Source organism: Stegodyphus dumicola, chromosome 7 (genome assembly GCF_044657685.1).
Source record: "Stegodyphus dumicola isolate Sdum_Otavi_A_Nest chromosome 7, ASM4465768v1".
Lineage (NCBI taxonomy): Eukaryota > Metazoa > Arthropoda > Arachnida > Araneae > Eresidae > Stegodyphus > Stegodyphus dumicola.
Window position 1 is genome coordinate 152,478,122 of NC_140774.1, and position 26,808 is coordinate 152,504,929.

General features: G+C 34.8%; 1 protein-coding gene across 11 annotated transcripts in view; it reads left to right on the forward strand.

Annotated features, from left to right (window-relative positions):
- Positions 1-26,808, forward strand: part of LOC118186517 (uncharacterized) — a 102,107-nt gene continuing 75,299 nt past the window's right edge. For 3 of the 11 annotated variants that reach the window (XM_085820915.1, XM_035356634.2, XM_035356626.2), the window contains exon 1: positions 9,014-9,151. Coding sequence is in view for 3 of the 11 variants with exons in the window: in XM_035356629.1 (XP_035212520.1) it covers positions 8,920-9,151 (232 nt within the window). In the remaining 8 variants the exon portion in view is untranslated. Of the gene's footprint in view, positions 167-745; positions 915-8,885; positions 9,152-26,808 lie in introns of those variants that run through there. The other 8 variants (XM_035356629.1, XM_035356628.1, XM_035356630.2 and 5 more) reach the window with 8 other exon arrangements.

The window sequence follows — 26,808 nt, forward strand, 5'->3', positions numbered from 1 at the left end:
AGCGCATGCGCAGAGAGGGACGTACGAGATGTTTTGCGAGGAAGGAATGTTTGCGAACTGCAAGTGAAGAAAAGGTGTGCTGTTTTTTTCCGTTGTTTGATGATATTGAGTATAATATTTTGTCAGATTGTTTTCTTAAGATCATGATGTACTTCTGACTTATTAGGTAGTATTCTAACTATTATTAAGCTTGCAGTTTTGTTTTTTAATAACTCTGTCGAAAACGAAAACTAGTTAAAAATGGACTTTAAAAAAAAAGGGGGGGGCAACGTGAATTCGCGGTAATTATTAAGTAAAAGTATCATATATTGTAATCATGTTTAAAAGCATAAAACTAGTTTTGGGTTTAATCCTAGTATCCGGTGCACACGAGATTTGGCTCCTTTTATGACGAGCAATATAAACGGGAAATATACGATGAGTAGTAAACGGGTCATTCAAAGAATATATATAGTTATACATATTATATACTATGTATATAGAAATAGTATATAGTATATACATAGACGTTCTACGTCGCTATTTTGAAAATTATCGCTAACACCAAAAATGGTCCAAAGAACGTCTATGTACTATACACTATGTGTATACATACATAATATATACTATATATATTCTTTGAATGACCTGTTTACTACTCATCGTACATGTCCCATTTTTTACTGCTCATCATAAAGTCGCCAAAAGTAGCCAAATCCCGTGTGCACCGGATACTAGGATTAAACCGTTATAGCTTTATTATTTTATTAATGATAAATTATTTTACCTTTATTATTTTTTATTTATTTTATAAAATTTGTTTTATAGTTATGAGATTATTTTAGTTCCTATTGCCCTGCATTACACAGGATGTAAACTCCAAGGAAATCTCTGTCTTTGTATGAAATAGATAACATCAAAAAAGCCTTTTCAAAGTACTGGTACTTATATGATTTTTATACTAATACTTATATTAATATTATTCTTATACTGACGCATTCTAAAATGATCAAGAATATTGGGTATTGTTTTCATAAGATTAACTCCTTTAAGTTAATGATTGTTTAAAGTGGGCTAGAAGCATAAAAAACCAGGTGAATTTTTGAAGCTTTACTATTTAATCACTGGCTTGTGAGGCAAATAGTGATATTAGTTATTCAGTTTAGTTCAATACATGTTCAGTGATATATATTTTCTGTCATTCCTGGAATACCTTTTGATAATCATATGAAAGTTTACCACATTTTAACTTATTAATCACTTTTTCATATCTCCAAAACTAGTTAAGTGACAATTGGGGATCCTTAAACAATTTGGGATGAATAAGCTATTCCTAAAATTGTAAGTTCCCTTAATGCACTCAAAGTAATATTCCTAACATGCAGAGGCAAAATAGTTAAAATGCTATCAACCATGCAGGAATTCTCTTTCCCAGTTACGGCTGATCTTTGGAATATGGTAACAGATAGTTTGGTGACATTTTGGAGGCTACTACCTAGGACTTTGGTAATAATGTGAGAAGTACTCAGTTCCGATTACGCATTATATTCTGTGAGGGAAATGAGAGATCATGAGATATGTCTTGTGACATTAATGGACGAATTACAGTTCTTTAATCGGAAAAGGGGGTAAATTTGGAAAACTGTAGTACTATATTATTTTGTATTAAGCTTCATTGTGTGTTGTGTGAAATAGTGTTGATTAATTTTTGGATTGCATGGCGCTATGTAAAGTGAATTCTAAATTTTTAATGCGTGTATCTGATAATAATAATAAGTTGAGATTGTGTGAAAGGAAGGATATTACAGATAAGTTTGAATGGCGGTGCAAGAAATCTGGTGAAAATGGACATTTTGTGAAACGGAGTGTAAGGAAGGGTACGTGGTTTGCTGAAAGTAGTTTGAGTATGGGTGAAATTTTATTAATTTCTTATTACTGGGTGAATAGACTGCCAGTTGACTACTGGATTTCGGATTTAGAAATTAGCAGTAGTACTGCAGCCGATTGGAACTCTTTCTGTAGGGAAGTGTGCGTGCCACATAATGAAGATTCTGAAGATAAGTAAGTTAGTATTTTTAATCATTTGAGGATATTATTTTTATGCATTGTTCTAAATGTAAGGAGTAAATAAATTAATATGGTATTATTGGAAAATTGTTATTAGCAATGATTTAGTTTAAAGTAATTAGGATTGTAATCTAATTTTTATTAATTTAATGTATGTGCTTATTTATATTTTAAGTAGTGTTTTTTAATTTAATGTTCGTGATTTTGTGAGTTATATGTTTGTAGTATTTTGGAATACGTTGAGTATTTTCATGCATTTTCGTGATATTTCTATGAGAAAAAAGCAGTGTACATGGATATAGTAAAGAGTGTGCGCAATGCCATTTTTGTGCAATTCTGGGATGTTTTTTTAAGTAAAAATAAGTCGACGTGTACATGGTTTAGTGATAATTTAAGTTGAAGTAAACGTGCATGGAAATAATTTAAATATTTGGCACTAAGTATTTGTAACCATTTTTAATGTTTGCAGTAAAAATTCGTTGGTGACATTTATAATATAATAGATAATTTAGAGGTAAAAGTTTTTGGATATTTTATTTATTTTATACGTGGAAATGTTCTTCCTTGGAAAGGGTATATACTTTTTCGCGATCAGGTAATTTCATATATGTGCTTTTTACCAGATTTAAAGATTCACAAAATTTTCATGCATTTTCGTGAAATTTTTCTAATTTATGACAAAAAAGCAGTGTACATGGATATAGTGAAGAGTGTGCGCAATGCCATTTTTGTGAAATTCTGGGATTTTTTTGAAGTAAAAATAAGTCGACGTGTACATGGTTTAGTGATATTTTAATTAAATGATAGTTATTTTGTGAATTTTATGTTTGTAGCAATTTGGTATATGTTTCAGTTGAAGTAAACGTGCATGGAAATAATTTAAATATTTGGCACTAAGTATTTGTAACCATTTTTAATGTTTGCGGTAGAAATTCGTTGCTGACGTTTATAATGTAATAGATAATTTAGAGGTAAAAGTTTTTGGATATTTTATTTATTTTATACGTGGAAATGTTCATCCTTGGAAAGGGTGTATACTTTTTCGCTATCAGGTAATTTCATATATGTGCTTGGTACAACTCTGATAAATGCCCTGATTTCACCAAATGTGGCGATATGTGTTTTGCGCTGGTTTTTGGCACGATTGCGTGTTGTATGGCAACCATGTCGACGTTGAAAAATCTTTCGGTGGAGTAGTTTAATAATTGCTAGTTGGTTCGTGTCGCGTGTATTTTTGAAATGGCCTATGTTGCGATGAAAGACGTGGTGGAAAGGTTTCAGCCGCATATTTTAGATTGTGTGCAGAGTAAATTTAGTATGAAAAGGTACGATGTTGGAGTTGTTAACGAGTCTTTTGTTCACTGATGTATTTATGGGGATCGTAGTGTATTTTTGGAATTTCTGTGGGAGTCGGGACTTTTAAAACGGAGTTTGACGTGTCCGAAATGCGTAGCTCATATGGGAACTCGGACGAAAAATGGTGTTTCTGATAGATTTGTGTGGGTTTGCAGTAAAATTGTTGCTAATAAAGTATGTGGATGTCAGCGGAGTTTAAGGTTTGGATCTTGGCTTTCGTGTAGCAAGTTAACGTTAGAGGAAGTTTTTATTGTTACTTTCGAAATTTTGAATCGTAGGAAGGCATGTGATATAGCAAAATCGTGGAAGTTCTTCACAGACGTTGTGTGACTGTCGAAATTTTATTAACGAATGCATTTTGGACTTTGTATGCTCTGTATCTGAGAAGATAGGGGGAAAGATATTTCTGCTTATAAAAGAAGCTTTCATTATGGTAAGTGCATTTTATTTTATTGTTTTTATTTTGTAGAATGTTATAGTCATTGTTTTTTGTATGAATTTCCGGTTGATCTTTACATTATGGTAACTTGGCGTTTTTTTGGCGAAAATTTGGCGACCAACTCTCCTACAGCAACCCTCTATTTTTTTTTTTTCCCACCGCCATTTTGTCTTCACGAAGTAAAGACATGTTTCTTTTCTTTTTATCTACTGAACACTTCTTCCAACAATCTACTACCCAAATTACACTTATGCTAGAAATTTTATCTAACAAAACTGCTTAATCATGACAAATATTCACTGCAAAATTGGGAAAAAGTGCGCAATACCATACTCCTTACGCGTTTTTCAAAATAACACATACACGTAAACCATGTACATGCCGACTTATTTTTACTTCAAAAAAATATCCCAGAATTACACAAAAATGGCATTGCACACACTCTTCACTATATCCATGTACACTGCTTTTTTCTCATAAATTAGAAAAATTTCACGAAAATACATGACAATTTTCTGAATCTTTAAACCCGGTAAAAAGAACATATGTGAAATTACCTGATCGCGAAAAAGTATATACCCTTTCCAAATATAAACATTTCCACATATAAAATAAATAAAATATCCAAGAACTTTTACCTTTAAATCATCTATTATATTACAAATGTCACCAACGAATTCATACCGCAAGCATTACAAATACTTAGTGTCAAATATTTAAATTATTTCCATGCACGTTTATTTCAACTTAAACGTATACCAAATTCCTACAAACATAAAATTCACAAAATAACTATCATTTAATTAAAATATCACTAAACCATGTACACGTCGACTTATTTTTACTTAAAAAAAATCCCAGAATTGCACAAAAATGGCATTGCGCACACTCTTCACTATATCCATGTACACTGCTTTTTTCTCATAAATTAGAAAAATTTCACGAAAATGCATAACAATTTTCTGAATGTTTAAACCCGGTAAAAAGAACATATATGAAATTACCTGATCGCAAAAAAGTATATACCCTTTCCAAATATGAACATTTCCCCGTATAAAATAAATAAAATATCCAAAAACTTTTACCTCTACATTATCTATTATATTACAAACGTCACTAACTAATTCATACCGCAAACATTACAAATGGTTACAAATACTTAGTGTCAAATATTTAAATTATTTCCATGCACGTTTAACGCAAATTACTTTACTTCCACCTTACATTTAGAACAATGCATAAAAATAATATCCTCAAATAATTAAAAATACTAACTTACCTATTCTTCTTCAGAATCTTGATTACGTGTCCGATAAACCTTTCTTATTTCTGTTTCAGGATCTTTAAAATCATACTTATAGTTCACAGCAAGGTACCAGGTAAAATAAATAACTTAATAAAACATCTTTACTTCTATCTCGCACAACCTTAAAAAAACACTTATTACTACCCCTTTCAATCCCACTAAATACCCATTTCGAATTCACTTTAGTTAGGGCCATGGGATCCAAAAATTAACGAACACTGTTTCACACAACACAGAATAAAGCCAAATACAAAATTTCCAGATTTTTTCCCGATTTCCCCCCTTATCCGATTAAAGAACCGTAATTCGTCCATTAATATCACATGACATATCCCATGATCTCTCATTTCCCTCACACAAAATAATGCGTAATCGGAACTGAGTACTGCTCACATTATTTCCAAAGTCCCAGGTAGTAACCTTTATCGCCTGCAAAATGTCGCCAAACTACCAGTTACCATATTCTAAAGATCAGCCGAATTTCTGTTTTTATTGTTGTTTTTTGAATTGTCTGAAATTTATTTTAGTTTATTTTCTTGATTTGTTTTTAGTGTAGATTGTGCAATTCGTAGATGTTTTTTAAAGTTGTAACAGAACGCTGTGTACATGGTATTCTTTGAAATTTATTGTTGTTATGTGAATTTTTTAAAGCGAGGTGTGCATAGTTCGTAGATTCGTTCGTTCCCTACAGTGTGCCATTCGTAGATTTTTTTTCAAGTTAAAACATGTCGCTGTGTACATGGATTCTTGTCAAATATTTTTGGTTAGAAACTTTACATTTTTGCTATCTAAGTTTTTTGCTTTTTGTTTCGGATTTTTAGCTTAAATCGTGTGTTCAAAACGTAGTTTTTGCATGTGCGATTTTTAGTTTAAATTTTAGTTTAAATTGTGTTTTTGGAATTGTGTTTTCGCATTTGCGGAAACCGTGTTTTTGGAGACATTTTAGGCTTAAAGTTCGAAATGTAGACCAAAAATTTAGATAGTCATATGGCAGCATGAATCTCGCCAATTGGCGAGAAATTTTGGTGACTTGAGGGCGCATATCAGAGTAGTTCCACGTGCTTTTTACCGAGTTTAAAGATTCAGAAAATTTTCCTGCATTTTCGTGCAAATTTTTGTAATTTATGAGAAAATAGCAGTGTAGATGGATAAACTTAAGAGTGTGTGCAATGCCATTTTTGCGCAATTCTGGGATGTTTTTTAAGTAAAAATAAGTCGACGTGTAAATGGTTTATGTGTATGTGCTATTCTGGAAAACGCGCAAGGAGTTTGTGATTGTGCACTTTTTCTCAATTTTGCAGTTAATATTTGTCATGATTAAGCAGTTTTGTTACATAAAATTTCTAGCATAAGTGTAATTCGGCTAGTAGATTGTTGGAAAAAGTGTTGAGTAAATAAAAAGAAAAGAAACATGTCTATACTATGGCGGCGGAAAAAAAATTGAGGGTTGCTGTAGCAGAGTTGGTCGCCAAATTTTCGCCAAAAAATCGCCAAGTTACCATAATCCAAAGATCAACCCCAGTTACCATGTACCTTAGTTTAGTTTTCACAGCTGTTAGCCCTGAATCTAGTTTAAATAAGTTTTTAGTCAACAATTTTCTCAAAACATCAGCACCAAAATGGCAGTGTTGCTTTCCTCACAAAAAGAATCTGTTAATTCTGTTTTGCAGTCTGTCTATGCAGGTATTGGCTTCTTCAAAATCATTTATGTACAGCTTCCTACCACCTTCAGTCGTGAATAAACATTCAGCAGTTACTGACTGACAAACTTCAAGCTTTTAAAACTTATAAGTTCAGGTTTAAAAAAAAACTTCATTTATAACTTCTTAACCAGCTTATAATTTTCTTCGTGTATGCAAGCCAGTTTCCTTAGAAAGTCCTCCATGAAGGCATCCCTTCCCTTAAGCAGATAGCCCTAGTGTGCTTTGCCATATTCTCAGTACACCAACTATAATTTTCTTCAGACTGAGAGTCAATGACATACTCAATGACTTCTGTTGTGCCTTTAATGCTATCAAATCCATCTGTAGAGAATAATTCAAACTTAGAAAATACTAGGGAACTAAACACTTCAAAGGTTGCAATTCAAAAATATTAGTTCCGCTGAGAATACTACGTTCTTATGTTGAATGAAAAGCTGTAATTTGATTGAATTGAGGGGGAAAATCCACAAAATTCGAAAAGAATCGAGCAATTTGGAAAATTTTGAAAATTCAGAAAGACAAAAGTCATTCCAAAAAACATTAAAAACCTTTATTGAAGCGCATGTAACACATACAAGGATAGACTCAAAATCAAAATTTTCTGTCACATTTCAAACTAAAGACTAAATCTGATTCTCATACATTCTAAAAGGTAATGTCACTCTACCCCAGATGTAATTCACCTCAGTTTGCAACAGATGTGTAATATTAGTTGTCCCAGTGATGCTGTTTGTGATGAAATAAAGCAAGTAAGGGGTTGGCCATTTCCGATAAATGCATTAAATTGCAAATGTCCAACCATTTGGAGGAAAAAAAAAATTTTGTAGGTAGAGGTGTAGCTAGAGTTTCCAGCGCCCGGCGACAACTGAAGAATTTGCGCCCCTTTGTGTGTGCCAAGAATGGAAAACATTTCATTAAAAAATTTTGTAGCATCAATTTGACGCCCCTTGGATGCTGCGCCCGGGGACGGATGTCCCCCCTTGCCCCACCCTAGCTACGCCTCTTGTTGTAGGACTTTAATTTCATTTCCTTTTAACCCTGGAGTACTACAGTAGTTGCATAGGACACTTAATACTACACTGGGGAACTGTATACCCCCATAGAGTAAAAAAAAAAACATTTTAATTAGGTTTGTATTATATATACTTACTCTTTCATTAATAATGATACTTAAATACAATATTGACTATTACATTGATAGGATTTTTCTGAACAACTATGAGTTTCATTTGCATTTTGAACATAAATTAATTTTATGTGTGTTGCAAACAAATTCTTTTTATCTCTCTCACTTTACTGTAGTTTTTCTGTCATTTTTTCTAGGACAAACACTGCAACGTCCTGCTTTCTTTTCACTATTCACAAGTGCAGCTTGTTGATTGCTATTTGAATTGTCCTTCTGGGCACTTTCAATTCCCAATACTTCTTTTATCACCTGTCGAACTTTTGTTTGTAATGTTGGTTTCACTGATCTTATTTCAATCCATGGAATTACTACTTCATGTCCTAGTTGCAAAAGAAAAGTCTTTTTTGGTATGGTTTTCTCTCCTTTTACAGCCATATTGGTATTATAAATAATAGCAGCATTCACCACAGCTATATTCATAAATCCATAGAACACACATAGAGGACATCTTCTAGTCTTTCTTGAGCAGCTGTATGTAGTGAACTTTCAGATTTGAATGATAAAACGCAGAAAAATATACTATATTATTCTTACATGAATACTACACTGGAGAATAGAGTGCCCGTTGACTGCGATTATTTAGAAACACAACCATCTAAAACAAGTTCAAACCTGCAACTGAATAGATGTTTGTGAGTTAGGAGAATACCTGCAACCACAATCACACAAGTGATCTCATCTCCTGAAAATCAGAAAAAAAACTAAATGATCTGGGGAATCTAGTACCCCAGTATAGTATTCCAGGGTTAAATATGAGTTTTTAATTTTGAATGTTAGTGGATTTTTAATATATATGCAAATAGTTTCCATATAATTTTGTTATTTATAGTAATATTTAATTTGATTTAGGTGGTGAATAACTTACTATACATAAAAAAAATTCATGGATGATAAAAGCTGCTGTTCATTATGTGGGAAAGAATTTACTTACCATAAGAATTTGACGAGGCATATGAATAAAATACATAATGTACCTCGAAGAACTAATACTTCAAAGCTACGTTGTCCAAAATGTGATATTGCCATTCCTACATATAAACATCTTCGGGAACATTTAGCAGGCACCCATGAAATTGAAATTGAAAAAGAAGAAAAATTCTTTGAAAGTGTGGAAGGTAAATACTTTTATCTTAAATATCAGATGTATGAAAACTTTTTTGTGTTTGTATAGAGAGATATTTAAATGTGTGGTACTTTTCTGCTGCTAGCGTTTACATTTCGCTAAATTTCACTTCCTGACTATTTTTACAACTAATTTTAGAAAGTTACACATTACATTAGACACAGTTGAAAACAATACTACAGTCAAAAGTCGTTAATCCGGAATGATCTATAATCCAGACCTCAAATCTACAAACTTTCTGCGCATGCGTCAACGCATGATGCGTTCACGCATGCGCTTTCAATGTATAACGGACAGTATAATCTAAACTCTCTCTTCTGTGCATGCGTCGCGTTTACGCGTGCATGTAAGACCTTTACGACTGTGAATTTGCGTGTGCGCATGCGCGTTTAATGTATAACGGACAGTATAAGCTAAGCTAAAATTATCTAATTCAGTTAATGTTGCAGCTTGCGTTGTTCCTTAATCTTCGAATTGGATCCGGCTTATTATTTTTTGCAGACTGTTAGAGCAATTTTATAAAAGTAAGCTTGAACTTTCGATTATGTCAAATAGAATTTCCTATGCTGGAGCTACCAAAGGATCTACAAAGCGAAAGCATGTTTCGATGTCCATCAAACAAAAAGTGTAATTGCTGCAAAAAATAGGTAAAGGCATATCCTTTGTTTCTCTAATCATTCAAAAATCTGTTTATCAATTTCACGCTGCTCTGCGGGGAAGGGGAACGTCGCGGCGCACAGTGAACTGGAAGTTGATCTGTCAGCACTATCCTTATCTTCAGGGCAGATGTTTTTATTTTATTCAGCGTATAATTCCTTACTAAATGTAGTATTTCATCTCGATGTATTCCGTCTTTGATATGATTTAAATCAAATTCCTCGTCATTATAAATATCACGAGTACACATCAAATAGCTTTCTGGTTGCAATTTTTCTAATTTCGACTATGCGTAATGTATGCTTTACGCATGCACGCGTTCTCAGAAATGTTTAATAAAGTAAACAAATAAATACTAAGCCTTTTTTTTTTTTTTTTTTTTTGTAAATTTTGGTACCCTTTAGATCATAATTGCTCTTTATTTCATAAATTACGGTTTCATATTTTTAATTTTATAATTTCTGCATGTCATCTTGCCAGATTTAAACTGATGTTCTATAATCCGGAAAAATCGATAATCCGAAATCGCTGAAGTCCCGACGAGTCCGGATTAAAGACTTTTGACTGTATTATATAAAGTCATTTTCTTACATCAAAATCTAAACAAAGTTTCTTAGGCATAAATCATTTTACCTCACCAACTTGCATAAAAACAGTCTCTCGACTAAACGGCATAATTTTTTAAAGTGAACAAAACTTTCATAGAAAATAAATTTTTCATCTAGTAGCTGCAACAACTAATAAAACTTCACGTGAGGCAAAAGCAGTTGGATAATTCTCAACAAGCACTTGGAATATTTGTGGACATAACAAGTACTGAATACTGAAAAATGAGGTCAAATGTTGCTTATCTTTTTTGTTTGGAGTAGTCACTCATCGATCCGAGCCGAAATTCCTCCCAGGAAGTAAATGTTCTTGTAGTTGCTACCCGCTGCTGTGTGGAAGGCCCATGTTTCTCAGGTGCAGGTTTGAACTTCCTTTTGTTGTTGTGCTTCTCAATCCATCTTGACTTCCTAGGGCAATTATTCTCCTGAGGTGGTATTTTCCTTCCCGGGGGACACGTTTTCCATGGATTGTGATGGAATGCCGTCTGTTTGCCCTTGTTCATTCTCTGCCGCTTGCCGAAGAACCGTCTTGTGTTTTCTGCCACCTGTGGTTGAATCATTCCTGCTGACCGTATATGGAACTCTGGTTACTATTGTTGCTACGTAGCATGTTGCGACTGTCCTTCCGAGAACCACTGGTTCAACTCTGGTCGCTATCATTGCTTCATAGAGCATTGTGGCTTTCTTTCCGTGAACCACTGATGGTGACCTTGTTGTTTGCTGACCGGTGTTCAAGACTGTTCCAGTCTTTTTTTTCTTTTCAGTAGCCCCTTTCCATGGCTCTTTACCTTTTTTTTTTTTTTTTTTCTTTCCTGTATTGGCTTTATGCCTCTTATGCTGCTTAGTTGGAGTTCCGTCGGCTCTCCTTTTAGAAGCCACATCTGGAAGTTGTGTTTAGGCTACCACTGGCTGTACTTGGCTTGGAGCTTTATTACCATTGGCATCAGTGGAACGCTGCAATAAATCTTTAAGAAGAGCCATTTCAGAACAGTCGTAATATTTTTTTTATCTGATCGATGTTGGCTTTTGATTCTTCACCATTGGCATTTTTAAGAAACACTGTTGTTTCTCTCAGGGCTGTAGAGTTGGTAGGGAAAATGACCGACTCTTGGAATTTTAATGACTCCGACTCCCTAATTTTAATTTGCTAAATTGATGAATTTATTTTCATGGTTTGGTTTCGCACTTGATTTACTTCTGCTATCTGAATTTAAATGATATTGTAGATTAGTTCGAAAATTAAATCTTTTATATGTTTGCACATTTTCTAATTTTAACTTAAAATTTGCTGTTTTGCATACATACATGTTTGTTAAAATTTAAATTTGTTTAAATTTAAATATATATATATATATATATATATATATATGAAAATTAAAAAGCTAGGTAGTAATTACTATATAAAAAAGACCTATTTGGTCTAAAACTTTTTTGCGTGATGTGCTGCAAAATTAATTAAATGAGAAGAAGATGAATTGTAGTTACCTCGCCAAAAAGTTACTAGGAGCTGTGGCTCCAAGAAAAAGTTCAACACAGTATTTTTTGAAAACATATACACATGGGTTACAGCTTATTTTTTTAATATAAAAGAAGTAATAGATGCTACAGAAAAAAAAATTGATGGCATAGCAAATTATTTATATTAATTAGCATTTATTATGAAATGGAAAAACTGGCATTAGTTATTTAAGAAATCTAAGAAACAGTATAGCTTCGGCAAGATATTCTTTGTCGGAGGGCCATAGATCCGATTTGATAAACTTCAGAGCTGAGAAGAGTCTTTCCACATTAACTTAAGTAGGAGGAAGAGCTGTTAGAGCTACTTCTTTTAACTTTTCAGGATATATATTTTTTATGAGTTCTAAAAGAGGTGTCTTGCAAGAGCAATCATATTTCTGTATTTCTTCAAAGCCCGTATAGAAATTTGTATTTTTTCATCTAAAGGCTCTTGTTTTTTATTTTCATTCGCTTTGCCTTAGCCTTTTCAATATTATCCAAAAATATTTCTCAAAATCTAATTCATCAATGGAAAAGAATGATAGAGAATTGCAATGTCTGCACTTTGACTGTCCCGATTCGAATTCTCCAATTGTTCTGAGAATAATTTCACTCTTAATAAAGTTCATAGATGACTTTCATTGCCTTTTTAATTTGTTTGTCATCCAAGAAAATGTGGTGTTTCAAATATCCATATATTGAACGCAGCAAGATCTCATTGTCTAGCAAACTAATTTCTCTTTTCATCATTGAAGAAATGATTCCTTCTGCAATAAGCCCTCCGTTTCAGAAAGAACAAACATCCCGTTCTTGCCTCCTGTCAATTCTTCAGATTGCAGCTTTTTTGTGGTTATATATGGTATAGAAAGAAGAGTTTCCAATTCTGCAAGATCATTCCATAGTCTTTCTGTTAGTAAAACATTATCTACAATACATCTCCTAAAAAATTCTTAATTCTAAAAACCTCTTTATCATCAAATATGTACTTCCTTATTGCATTGCTTGATCAATAATTGCTCCTTTTCCTGCTCGCTTCCTAAGAATGGCATCAATTTTAGGAGTTCTTGCTGCTGCTACTGCTGCTTACCTAAATTTACCAGTGAGATTTTTAACTAAATGAATCAGTTTAATCACTTATGGCAAATATTACATCCATCCTCCTCCTTTATATTTATTTATTAATAGGTCAATAAAATAGAAAATAACTATTTATTAATGTATACAGTTCATAACTATTTCATTTCAAATTCATACTGTCCAATAAAAAACTGGAGTTGGAGTCGACCTGTTTTTTAGCGACTCCAACTCCGACTCCTTTTACTCCAAAATCTGCCCGACTCCAGAGTCCTGGTTTCTCTAATTTGAATAATAAACGGCCCCTGAAATTTAGGATGAAATTTGGCTATTATTGCGTTGGGAGCACAGGATATATTATGTTTGAGTTTTGTCACTTTTTCCCCTTCTTTAAAATTTCCTACCCTCCGCCTTTTGTTGTAATACAATTTTTGTTTACTTTTTGCCAATTCGGAAGATTTAATGGCCTCATTGACTAATTTCTGTATATTAGACATCTGAAACTCTAGAGTATGCTTTTGCACGAAAAATGGTCTATCGGGGCTGTCATTATTTTTTTCCTAGAAGTAATTCTGCAGGGGTTTTACCAGTCGTATTGTGTATCATTGTGCGTAATGCAAATGCAAGCTGATCAACTGAATCATCCCAACATCTGTGATAGTTATTCACATAATTCTGAATTATTTAAACAATATTTCAATTAACTCTTTCTGCAGTAGTAGATTGTGGTGGATAAGGGACTATCGTCAAGTGGCGTATGCCAAGCCCTGCACATAGATCATAAAATATCTGACCAACAAATTGGGGACCATTATCTGATATTATTTTTAATGGTGCACCATATTTTAAAATGAAATTATATTTAGAAGGGAATCTGCGACTATTTTAGCAGAAGCCTTTTTCTAATGCCTATTTTGCTAAATTGCTACTTTCTGGGTTTCGTCCATTGGATGCAAAATGAAGTGGTCGTCTAGCTGGTCCATAAATGCTGCTGCTGAACCTTTTCCATCAAATAGGCACTGGAACCTCATGGAAGTTCTCGTGGTGTTGACAATGTAGCGAAAACCTTCCATTGTGTTGGCTTGAGTCACCGGTGCTGCAGACATGGATGGGGCCAGGTCACTTGTAGAGATTTTCATTGTCCTAGACTGTTTTGGGCGCCAGTTATGTTGTCTGCTGTATTCTTTGGAAGCATATACTCTTAAACCCAATGTTGAAGACTAAGTAGTGAGTTCTCGCCATGTCTTTGAGAATAAATACTGCGGATGAAAGGTTCAACTAACCTTTTTATTTAAGTCTAAATTAAACAGGTCCACGCATTTCATGCTCACAAACCACCACCACTTGTGGCTATGTAATAAAAAATAAGAATGTAACAATTAAATAGTAATTTAAGATAATCTACTGAATGGCTCCGTAGCTTAACTAATGCTAAATCGACAGCACACATCAAAGCTGAGCCGAGATATATTAGTATAAACTGAAAGGTGTACATCATACAAAATTTGCATTCCGGTAGGAAACTAAAATCGGGAGAAACAGGAAAGTCCAACTAAAAATTACTGGTTAGAATAAAATAAATACGTACAACACGTGTGCAGACACTAGTATTGAGATGAGTGTACAGACAAAGCATATCGCCCTGCTTGACATGATATAATCATTCAAACTTGTGAACTTTGCAATGAAAATTTTGCAGTCTCACAATATAAAATGCAGGTAAATAATTGTAAATACTAACATAATAACAGCAGCAACTATAGAACATCAATAACTACAATAAGGAAATGCAATAATTAATTACAAATATCCTTTCTTATGTTTTAATTTGGCATGGGTAAGACACAAACGTTATTAATGGATATCTTGATGATACCACTTTTTGTTTTCACTGAAACTACTCTCACCTTATTGTCTTTACCTAGAACTATTGTAAGGATCTCAAGTTTTACTAACGTTTATTTTATTTTAAATCTTTGCTATCACTTCTTATTTTCTACTTCCAGCCAGAATTATAAGCGTGAAGGTTTTTATGCAAAGTTTGTCTGGCGAACGCCAAGTATTTAAGTTGTGGCCTTTTGCCAAGCGAGAGAGAGGAAGCAGTGAGTCAAAGCAGGCCGCTTATCTCAGAAGTTACGCAGTTGCTGTTTGCCTTCCAGGCCAGAGGTTTTAATCCTCTTGATAAATTCAAACGTATTGTAGTATTCACAGTCTCTGTGCTACATACGCTTCCTGTTATTATAAGGCCAATCTTCCACGTTTATTATTCTAAAGTTAAATTAGAGTTTAGTTTTATTTTTATACTTTTACGTTGGACCCCAAGTGGCGGGTCAGTGTATTCCGAAGTACGGAAGTTATTGTATATAAAGAAAAATAAAGGGTTTTGTATACCCTTCGTCTGTATCCTGTCTACTTACCACAATTAGTGAACATAGCTTTAGTAAGCTCTCTGTTCCAAGTCAGGTCCTTGTATGTTCCCGAAGAAGGTTAGAAGGAACATTGACCCTGATAGTGGCGCCCAACGAAGAAGAATAACCATGGCCGAGTTTCAAGAAGAACCTGTGCTGCCTGCAGAAACGGCTCAGAATCCAGAAATGCCAGCTGCCGCCCTGGAAGGATTTGGTTACATAGTCCAGACCATGCGCGCTTCGATGAAACCAGAAGCAACATTTAACGGAAACTCACCGGTAACCAGTTTTTTGGAAAAATTGGATGACCACTTCATGCTCTACCCCGTGCACGAGTTTCAAAAAGTTACCTTAGCTACCAGCGCTTTGAGGGGCCAAGCGCTTAACTGGTTCAAATGTATAGGCAGAAGTCTCTTGGGTCAAGCAGGAAGTCCCACCTATACTTATGAAAATTTCAAGACTGCCCTACTAAAAGCCTTCCCTGTTGTAAGGGATCGTGCGAAATTAGAAACGGAACTTTTCAGTATATATCAACAAAGAATCGAAAACCTCTCGAGCTTTATTTTAAGAAAAATTAACATTTTCAAGCTCTTGTATGGAAACCGTCCGGATCCTGAAATAATTCAAGTGATTTTGCCGAGGTTACTACCCCAAGTGCAAGACTTTATTGAATTAAGAAATCCGACTACACTGGTAAAGTTATTTGAGCTAGCAATCCAGTTTGAAAGTAGAAGAACGGCGGACGTCGAAAGAAGACGCCAGTATCAACAGCGAAACCAATTTGGTACGCCAAGACTACAGCAAACTCAAGCACATGGCTACAGAGAAAAAGCGAATCAGTGGGCAAGGAAACCCGAGCATTCAAAAACAGCCGGTGAACGTCGACAGTTCAATAGCAACCCAGGAAAAAAGTCTCAAGGCCAGGGGAAAAAGAAGGAAAGCACGGAAAGGAAAAATAATTTAAACTAAAACGGATTTTTGCTGACGAGAGGGTGCGGAAATCCGAAGGCCACGAAAACCCCTCTTCCTACAAGTTAAATACAGTAATGGTGAAAAATTTGACTCTTCCGAAGATTGAAGTCTTGGTGAATAATATCCCAGCCACCGCACTCCTGGATACCGGTGCGCAGTGTTCCTGTGTGGCAGAAGAGTTTTTTAGGAAGTATTTTCGCAAATACCGCATATATAATGCGGATAATACGACAGTGTTAGCGGCGCAAGGGGAAAAATGTAAGTGCGTAGGTAAAGTACCTTTGTATATCCGTATCAAGGACGAACAAATAAAGGTGATGTTTTTTATAGTAAAGAATCTGCAAGCACATTTAATTTTAGGAATAGATTTTCTTTCAGAAGCCCAAGCTACGCTGGATTTTAATGAAGCGTCCCTTAAGCTGACGATGAAACCAGTTCGTACTGAAAACGCTGAACCGCCGATGTTAAAACTTGACCACCTGCCTAATGACGAGCAAGATAGAATCCGACAAGTGGTAAGTGAATTTGCTTCATTATTTAGTGATATTCCAGGATTTACTCAGGTTACTAACCATAGTATTGACACCGGAGATGCAATGCCAGTTCGCCAAAAACCATACCGGTATGATAAGAATAAGGAAAAAATTATACAATGGCATATTACCGATATGCTACGTAAAAAGATCATAACGCCCATCTCAAGTAGTTATGCTAGCCCAGTGGTTTTATGTAAGAAAAATAATGACTATCCTTTGGAGCATCCAAAAAGGTGGAGATTCGCTATTGATTACCGTAAATTAAATTCTATAACGAAATATCCGGTATATCCGTTACCGATCATAGAAGAAATTTTAAGGAACATAAAATCAACCAAATTTATGACGACTTTAGACTTGACGACTGGTTATTTTCAAATAGGGGTGAGGCCTGAGGACGTGCCTAAGACTGCTTTTATGACCAAGTCTGGCACTTATGCATTTTTGCGTATGCCGTTTGGCCTTTCAGGGGCCCCGGCAACATTTCAGCGATGCATGGACATTGTGTTAAGACCTGTTCTTGGAAAGTCCACATTTATCTATTTAGACGATATCATTATTACTAGTGATAATCTCGACCAACATGTACAGGATTTAAGACAGGTGTTTTCTTTATTAAATGAGGCCGGTCTAAAAGTTAATGTCGAAAAGTGCAAATTTGCAGCCCCTGAATTAAAATATTTAGGTTACAAAATATCTCAAAAAGGGATCGGGACAGATGAATCAAAAATAATCGCTGTATAAATATAAACAAAAGTATCCGACTCAAAACACGGCAAAGAAGCTCTCTTCTTTTCTAGGACTTTGTTCATATTATAGGTCCTTTATAAAAGATTTTGCGGCTATCGCGGAGCCATTGTTAAAATTAAAAAGGAAAAAGGCAAGATTCTCGTGGACGGCCGAAGCCAATAGTGCTTTCGAAAAATTAAAACAAGCATTAACGCAAGCCCCTGTGTTGAAATTTCCTGAAAAGGATGAGAATTTAGAAATTTCAGCGGATGCTTCGGATTATGCGGTAGGAGCGGTACTTTCGCAAAATCAGCAGCCCGTGGCATTTTTTAGCCGAACTTTAAATCAAACACAAAGAAACTATTCCGCGACCGAGAGAGAGGCACTTGCAGTTCTGTTAGCAGTGCAAAAGTTCCGAGTCTATTTTGGAAAGGCGCCGATAACAGTATACTCTGATCATGCGGCGGTAACTAGATTGTACTCAGGGAAAAATTTATCCCCAAGGTTAATAAGATGGGCACTCAAGCTGCTAGAATATAATCTGGTAATCAAGCATACCCCTGGAAAGGAAAATATCGTAGCAGATGCCCTATCAAGGATTAAAATAGACGAACAAGGCAATACCGTAAAGATGGCAATGCTTACAGCGTGTACAATAAATTCCCGAGAAACTGTAATAACCGAACTGGGTAAGGATCCTGAGTTTGGAAGCATTTATGAGTATTTGAAGGATCCTGAAAATTTTAGCCACCAAGATATTGTGGCGATAAGAAATAGGGCGGCCCATTACAAACTAATAGATGGTCTATTATTCTATACAAAAACTGCGAATTCCAACAACGAATTTCGACCTGTTATCCCAGCTAGTCTTAGATTAAATATCCTGCAGGAGCTCCATGACAGCCCTTTAGCTTCTCATGCTGGTATTCGAAAAACTATCCAACGCGTACGCGAGGCAGTCTACTTTCCTGAACTGCAAAAGTTAACAAGGGCGTATGTCCAGTCCTGCCCAACATGTCAAGCAGTTAATTATATTAATTTCCGCCCGGCCGGGTTTCTAAATAGTATTAAATCCGAATTTCCAAACGAAATAATTGGCATCGATTTATTGGGCCCTTTCCCAAAAAGTCAGTTAAATAAAAGTCGCTATCTCCTTGTTATGGTTGATCATTTTAATTTTAGTAAATGGACCGAAATTGTTCCCTTAAAACGAGCCTCCGCGAAATTAGTTACTGATTCTATTTTAAATAAATATATTTTAAAATACGGGGCGCCCCTAAAAGTTATATCGGATAACGGTCCTCAATTTGTAAGTAATATATTTGAAGACATGTGCCAAAAACTGGGCATACGTCATTTAAAAATGGTCCCGTATCGGCCGCAATCAAATATAGCGGAACGGGTGAACAGAAATATAGTGAAAATTATCCGTAGTTATGTTAAAAATTTTCATAAAAGCTGGGATAACTATGTCAATGAATTTGCTTTCGCCCTTAGGACCGCAAAACATGATACAACGGGCAAAACTCCTGCTGAGTTATTTCTAGGCAGAAAGATTATAACACCGTTAGATAAATTATTTTATGTGCAACAAAGAGCCCCAGAATTTAAAATGGGTGATATAGAAAAACTAATAAAAGAAGCAAAAAAGAATACGGAAGTAGCACAAAGAAAACAGAAGCTATATTATGATTTGAAACGACGGGGAGTAACTTATAAAGTAGGGGATGAAGTTTTAAAAATTAAGCATTCACTTTCTTCAGCACCAGAAGATAAAACTGCCAAATTTTTTCCACGATTTGAAGGACCATATGTTATAGAAAAAATAACTCACGCTGTTGTAGTGTTAAAAGCCAGAAATGGTGAAACCTGTTCCGCAAACATTGATCAAATCAAGCCCTACTTCGATCGTAATAAAATGCAAATCTTTTCAGATCTTTTGCAGGATCCGGCACGGCAGACACCGCAGGTACAAGCTCCAGAGGTGGAAAAACGACAAGTACAAGGGCAAGCCAGTGAGAGACAAAAGCAAGTGAAAAGAAAATTGCCCCGCGGAAAAATTGAAGGTAACAAGAAAAAGAAGCCTTTCCACCGTCCAGAAAAGAGAGTTCACGAACACCCCCAGAATGAAGAAGGGAGAAGGACGACGTATGTGAAGAGAACCAGGAGAAATGACAGCGACTATAACCCGGCTTTAAAACGGAAGATCTACTCATCCGACAGAACTCTCCGCAGCAAAAGTCGCCGAACTGCGGAAGGGCCATCAGCGGTGGAGGAAAGGTTACAAGGAAAATTTGAACGGCCAACAACGAGGTCCAAGCAGGAACACGACAGAAGTTTCCCGGTTCCGCCAAGACCAGCTGCCATCAAACGGCCAAGACCACAAGCAGAGGAGAAAAAGAAGATATTCAAGGGTGGCCGAACTGGTGAAAAAAGGAAGCTTCCAGAGGAAAGCACTGAAGGGCGAGCCCGTACAAGAAGGAGGATAAATCAAACTACTATCTGCAGTACCTTTAAAGACTGGGCCCAGAAAAGGATGTCTGAATATTACAAAGATAAGTAAAATTTTATGTTACTTTGCAAACTTAAGTTAATCTTTCATTCTTACTGCAAGTGGCAGATTTCAAGAAGTTTTACCTCATGCGAGGTCTACCTTTATCGCCAAAAGGGCGAGAAATGAGTTGTGACCGATTTTCTTATTATGTTTTCAATTACTCGCGCGTAAAACTAAAGTTGATGTATAATAGCGTTGTGTAAAGACTTAAATATTGTAAAAAGTTATTGTATAAATTTTATTTAAAACATTCTAGCAAGAGAGAAGTTTTAGTCTGAAAGAGTTTTTGAAATGTATTATTTCAATGTAGAAAGAATTGGCACTTGCTTTGAAGAGAATAGAAGTTAACAAGGTACTACTAATGTATGTTTTCAAATGTGTAAAATTAACAGCATGTTGATATGTTCTTATATACAATGTGAACTGTTATTTTAAATGTTAAGAAATACCGTGATATGGTAAAAGTGAAAGTAATGTTAAAAATTTGTTATTCGTGTGATTGTAAAGACTAAATCATGGCGAATATGTGTTAAAGGTTGAATGATGTAGTTAGGCTCTCTGACGCTACACTTTAGAGTTAGCCACTTTTAGAATAGTACCTCAGGGTTTAGAGTTGAAATTAGGGTGTGTTAAGAGGTCTCGTTATGTTGAATTTTAACACGTTAGTGTTTTGATTGTAGGAGGAAGTGTGGCACACGTAGACAGAAACACATTCGTGTTTGGTGTTCTTTTACAACACATGTCAGAGAGCACGGGGAGAGATAATTAAAATAGTCATGAATGAAATAAGAATGTTAAGAGAAGTATAATTATATATGTTACTTGCCATTTCATTGTGTAACATTTCATTAAACTAGTTTTCCTTCCAGATCTCTGGAAGGGACCAGAATTGAATAAAAGCTCCTGTTTAGATGCAGTACAGATGAAAAAAGATTGTTGTATATCCTGGGAGCTGCTATTGTAACAAATTTCTTTCTTTTAAATTTCTAGTTTCTAGCGAAGTGTGTTTGTAAAAGATTGGCCTCGCGTTAGATTCTAGAGCTAAAAGTTTTCAACAAGGTCGTTTTAGACCTCAGTTTCAAACTAATTAACTCTGGCGGGAAGTATGTAAGGATCTTAAGTTTTACTAACGTTTATTTTATTTTAAATCTTTACTATCACTTCTTATTTTCTACTTCCGGCCAGAATTATAAGCGTGAAGGTTTTTATGCAAAATTTGTCTGGCGAACGCCAAGTATTTAAGTTGTGGCTTTTTGCCAAGCGAGAGAGAGGAAGCAGAGAGTCGAAGCAGGCCGCTTACCTTAGAAGTTACGCAGTTGCTTGTTGCCTTCCAGGCCAGAGGTTTTAATCCTCTTGATAAATTTAAACGTATTGTAGTGTTCACAGTTCTCTGTACTACATACGCTTCCTGTTATATAAGGCCAATCTTCCACATCTATTATTCTAAAGTTAAATTAGAGTTTAGTTTTATTTTTATACTTTTACGTTAGACCCCCAAGTAGCGGGTCAGTGTATTCCGAAGTACGGAAGTTATTGTATATAAAGAAAAATAAAGGGTTTTGTATACCCTTCGTCTGTATCCTGTCTACTTACCACAATTAGTGAACATAGCTTTAGTAAGCTCTCTGTTCCGAGTCAGGTCCTTGTATGTTCCCAAAGAAGGTTAGAAGGAACATTGATCCTGATACTATCTCTACGATTCTGCCAAAAGGCAGGTTACATACTGAAGGATTATCAGTCTTTAAAATTACCATGGTTTCAAATTTTATGTTTTCAAAGAACCACTTCCCCAGTATTTCCATACTGTTTGCATGATTTTAGTCAATTTTTGCCTGCTCTTTAAGCTGTTATCATTGACATTTAAAATAATAGGTTCCGCAATAGCAGTGTTACGTCTGCCTATCAGGAAGTGGATGTTGTCAAAATATCAAAAGTCCTCTGGTTCACATAATGAAGGATGCAAGGGCCAAGAATTCAAGATCCCATCAATCTGAGCTATTACTGTAAGGAATTCCTCATAGGTTAGTTTCTAAGTGCCCACTATGCATTTCAAATGAAACTTAACAGACTTGATACCTGCCTCCCAAAGACCTTGATTGGGAGGTTGAGAGACCGATTAATACTTTCACTCTAAATAATTGCCCAATTCATCATCTAGTTTGCTGACTAGTCTATTCAATTTATTTAATTCTGCATTACTGCCAACAAAATTGGTTGCATTATCTGAAAATATATGCGCACAGCCACTTCTGTTTAAAAAACATTTTGTTTTTTAAACAGAAGTTTAAAAAACATCTAAACAAGTTGTATTAAAAGATGTTTTTAAACAGAAGTTTAAAAAACATCTAAACAAGTTGTTTAAAAAACATCTAAACAAGTTGTATGTACAGTACAGTCTTTAATCCGGACTCATTGGGACTTCGGCGATTCCGGATTAGGGTTTTTTCCGGATTATAGATCATCAATTTAAATCTGGTAAGATGCCATGCAGAAATTATAAAATTAAAAATATGAAACCGTAATTTATAAAATAAAGAGCAATTATGATCTAAAGGGTATCAAAGGTTACAAAAAAAAAAAGCTTAATATTTATTTGTTTACTTTATTAAACATTTCTTTTAATTTAAGTTGTTTAAGCTCCTTCATTTTTTGTGCTAATACTTTCTCTTTAATTCGATAAACAGACATGATTTCTTGTTCAGTTACAAAGTTCTGCTGTTCAAGTCCTGTAATTGCTGTGCCGAGAATGCCGACTAACTTGTCAATTGAAATTTTTTAGTTTTCATTAACCTCTTTGTCACTTCATGCCTTTATCCATTTTTTGCAGCAATTCCACTTTTTGTTTGATGGACATGTCGAAGCATGCTTTTGCTTTGTAGATTGTTTGGCAGCTCCAGAATCGGAAACTCTTTTTGACATAATCGAAAGTTCAAGCTTACTTTTTAGAAAATTGCTCTAACAGTCAGTAAAAAATAATAAGCTGGTTCCAATTAGAAGATTAAGGAGCAATGCAATCTGCAACATTAACTGAAATAGATAATTTTAGCCTAGCTTATACCGTCCATTATACGTTAAACGCGCATGCTTAAATGTATTATTGTGCGCATGCCTAAATGCATATGCGAATGCGCAGAAAGTTTGTAGCTTTGAGGTCCGGATTATAGATCATTCTGGATTATGGACGTCCGGATTAAAGACTTAAATTAAATACTGTTTTTAGTACTGTATTAAATGCTTGACTAGAAAGGTCTGTTACCAACTTGAGATGGCATACCTTGGCAACAACACAAATGAAAATGCATATGTACACCTAGTTAAGGTGACCTTTTCTCTGATGTGGGTATTTTATAAAATAAGGTAAAAAAACATCAACTCTGACACAATTGAATGGAAAACTCAGGTTGATTCTTTCTTGAGGGAGTTGATCCATAAGATGTTGACAGAAGAGTGGTTTTACGTTTGTTCACTTCCACGTGTATCGAATTAATTTCCACCTTTTCGTTGCCCTGCATTGGCAACACGCTTTTGAGATTTGTCATTTGTAGAATTCAGTCGCTAAAAGCATAGCTGATCTGTAACAGTTGTAAATCTTATTTTAATGCTTATCTGTATTGTTGAATTATTACTAAATGTTTATGTATGAATGTTTTATTATGAAATGTATGCAGTTTGGTTTAAATAGACCGAGAGTCGTTGAATTTATTAAGGATATTTAAAATCGAAACTACATCATCCATTTCGGCGCCATTCTAACACAGGAACATAAACAATTTTTGGAGGCACAGCGGCGAGATTGGGAATTAGAATGCGTGGTAGGGCAAAAGCGGCCTTCACAAGGCTTCAGAATAGTATTACTTCTAATTTATCTAAAAATGAAATAATTTTGTATCTGGAGCTCTTGGAAAGGATTTATTCAGATTTTGATAAATTTGATACCCAATTACCAGAAGAACAGTCAGAAATTGAAGATTTTGAATCAAAGTGTTTTAATTTGGAATTTCAGTATCAAAATTTGTTAGATTTATTGAATGTGCCAAATGTTCCAGAAAATTCTAATATTAGTAACTTTAAGTTACCGAAGTTGAATATTCCTATTTTTTCGGGTAACTTTAATGACTGGATGAATTTTAAAGATTTATTTGTTGCAACAGAGCATAATACTTCTTTATCGAATATACAGAAATTTCAGTATTTGATCGGATCACTTGCTGATGAACCAGCTATATTAATTAAACATATTCCATTATCGAATAATTCTTATGAAGAAGGATGGGCAAAATTGCTCTCTAGGTATGATAAAAAGAAGCAAATAGTACAATCGTTAATTAAAACTTTTCTGGATCAAAAATGTATTTCACAGGTTGATAATGTTAATTTACGGCAATTAGCTGATACTTCAAATGAAGTTATCAGAGGTTTAAAAGCTCTTGTTGACAAAGCAACTTCTAGGGATCCATGGTTAATATTTATGTTGCTTCAAAAGGTAGATTCAGAAACTCGAAAGTTATGGGCACAGAAAACAGCGGAAGATGATTTCCCTACACTGGAATCATTTTTTGAATTTTTAAATTTAAGGTGTTCTTCTCTCGAAATTATCATAAATAAAGAAGCAGAAGCTAAAGTCATTCATAAAAATAGTAATGTTAGTTCTAAAATTCTAAATTTAGTAATACTAAATGTTTGAAATGTAATGGACTTCATGCCTTATATAAATGCGTTAAATATAAGAATTTGGATGTTACTGCTAGAAAGAGCTTTGTGAGAAAACACGGATTTTGTTATTCATATCTAATCAAAAACTGTAATTCACAGTTAAAGTGCAATTTGTGTAATTCAAAAACGCATAATAGTTTGTTGCATGAAGACATTAAAGCTAACAACGTACAGCTTTTAACAGCGCCAAATGGAAACGAAAGCACTCCAGAGAAAATTTCGAATGATTCATGCAAGGGTCAAGGTCAGGTAGTTGTCAGTAATACTATTCAAAATTGCAACTCGGCGATTTTGCCTACGGTTCTCGCACTCGCATCGTCCAGTGGCGGAACTATCGAAATTGAATTATTATTGAATTCTGGAAGTGAAAGTTCGTTTATTTCTGAACGAGCTGTTCGAAGATTAGGATTAAAAAGAACGAATCAAAGGTTAATTTTGCGTGAAATTGGCTTTCAAGACTCGCAGCTTTGTTAGTTTAAAAATTCGGTCAAAGTTAAATAATGAAGTAATTGATGTTAACGCATACATTTTGGATAGGTTAACTTTGCCATTGCCGGAACAAGTCATTAATGTAAAGCATATAGAATACATAAAATCTATTCCGGTAGTGGATCCGAATTTCGCTCAACCCAAAGAAATTGATTTGATTTTAGGAGCTGATTATTTTTTTCTGTTTTAAGATGTGGCCAAATATATGGTTCGAAAAATGAGCCTGTAGATCTAAATACAATTTTTGGTTGGGTGATTGCTGGGAAGGTCGGAAATAATATGGAAGGCCAAAAAACAGCAAATTCACACTTCATAAAGTTAGAAGATAATATAAATATTGATTATAAACTTAAGCGTTTCTGGGAAATGGAGGATATTGTCGATGTTGGGAAGAAGGAATTTCTGACACCTGAGGTACAATTTTGTGAATCACATTTTCAAAACACTCATTCTGTTAATTCTGATGAGCGAATTTTGTAAAACTTCCATTCTGTAAATCGCATTTGAAGTTGGGTGATTCAAAACCGACAGCAATTTCTAGGTTGTATTCCATGGAACAAAAATTCAAAGGTAATCCAGAATTTGAAAAACAGTATAAAGATTTTATACATGAATATGAACAGTTAGGACATATGGCTGTGATTAATGATGATTTATCTAACAGATCGGATGCAAAAAAGTTTTATCTTCCTCATCACACGGTCATTAAACATTCTAACACAACGACAAAATTAAGAGTAGTTTTTGATGCATCCTGTAAATCTGAAAACGTTATATCATTGAATTCTCTTTTAGGGGTTGGTCCGAAATTACGAAGATATATTTTTGAGATTTTGATTAATTTTCGTTTTCCTAAAATTGTTTCCACAGCAGATGTAGAGAAGATGTATCGTCAGGTGATGGTACCCCTGAAGATCAGAATTATCAATTGATACTTTGGCGATACAATTCCAGTGATGAAATGTGCACGTACAAGTTGAAAACGATTACGTATGGTCTTTCATCTGCTTCATTTTTAGCAACTCGATGTCTGAAGCAGGTAGATTTAGATTCTAAAGAGGAATCAGATGTATCTCGTATATTGCAAGAGGATATGTATATGGACGACTTATTGTCGGGTGCAAATACAGTTGATGATGCAGTATCCGTCTGCAAGAAAAAATCTTCAATTTTAAATGCACGTGATTTTGATTTGAGGAAGTGGAATTCAAATTCTGTAGAATTCTTAACTGAATTTAAGGATCACTGTTCACCGAATTCTGATTTCGAGATACAGTCAAAAGTCGTTAATTCGGACACACATAATCTGGAATGATCACCGCACCTCAAAGCTACAAACTTTCTGCACATGCGTCGCGTTTACGCGTGCACGTAAGACCTTTCCGACTGCAAATTTGCGTGTGCACATGCGTGTT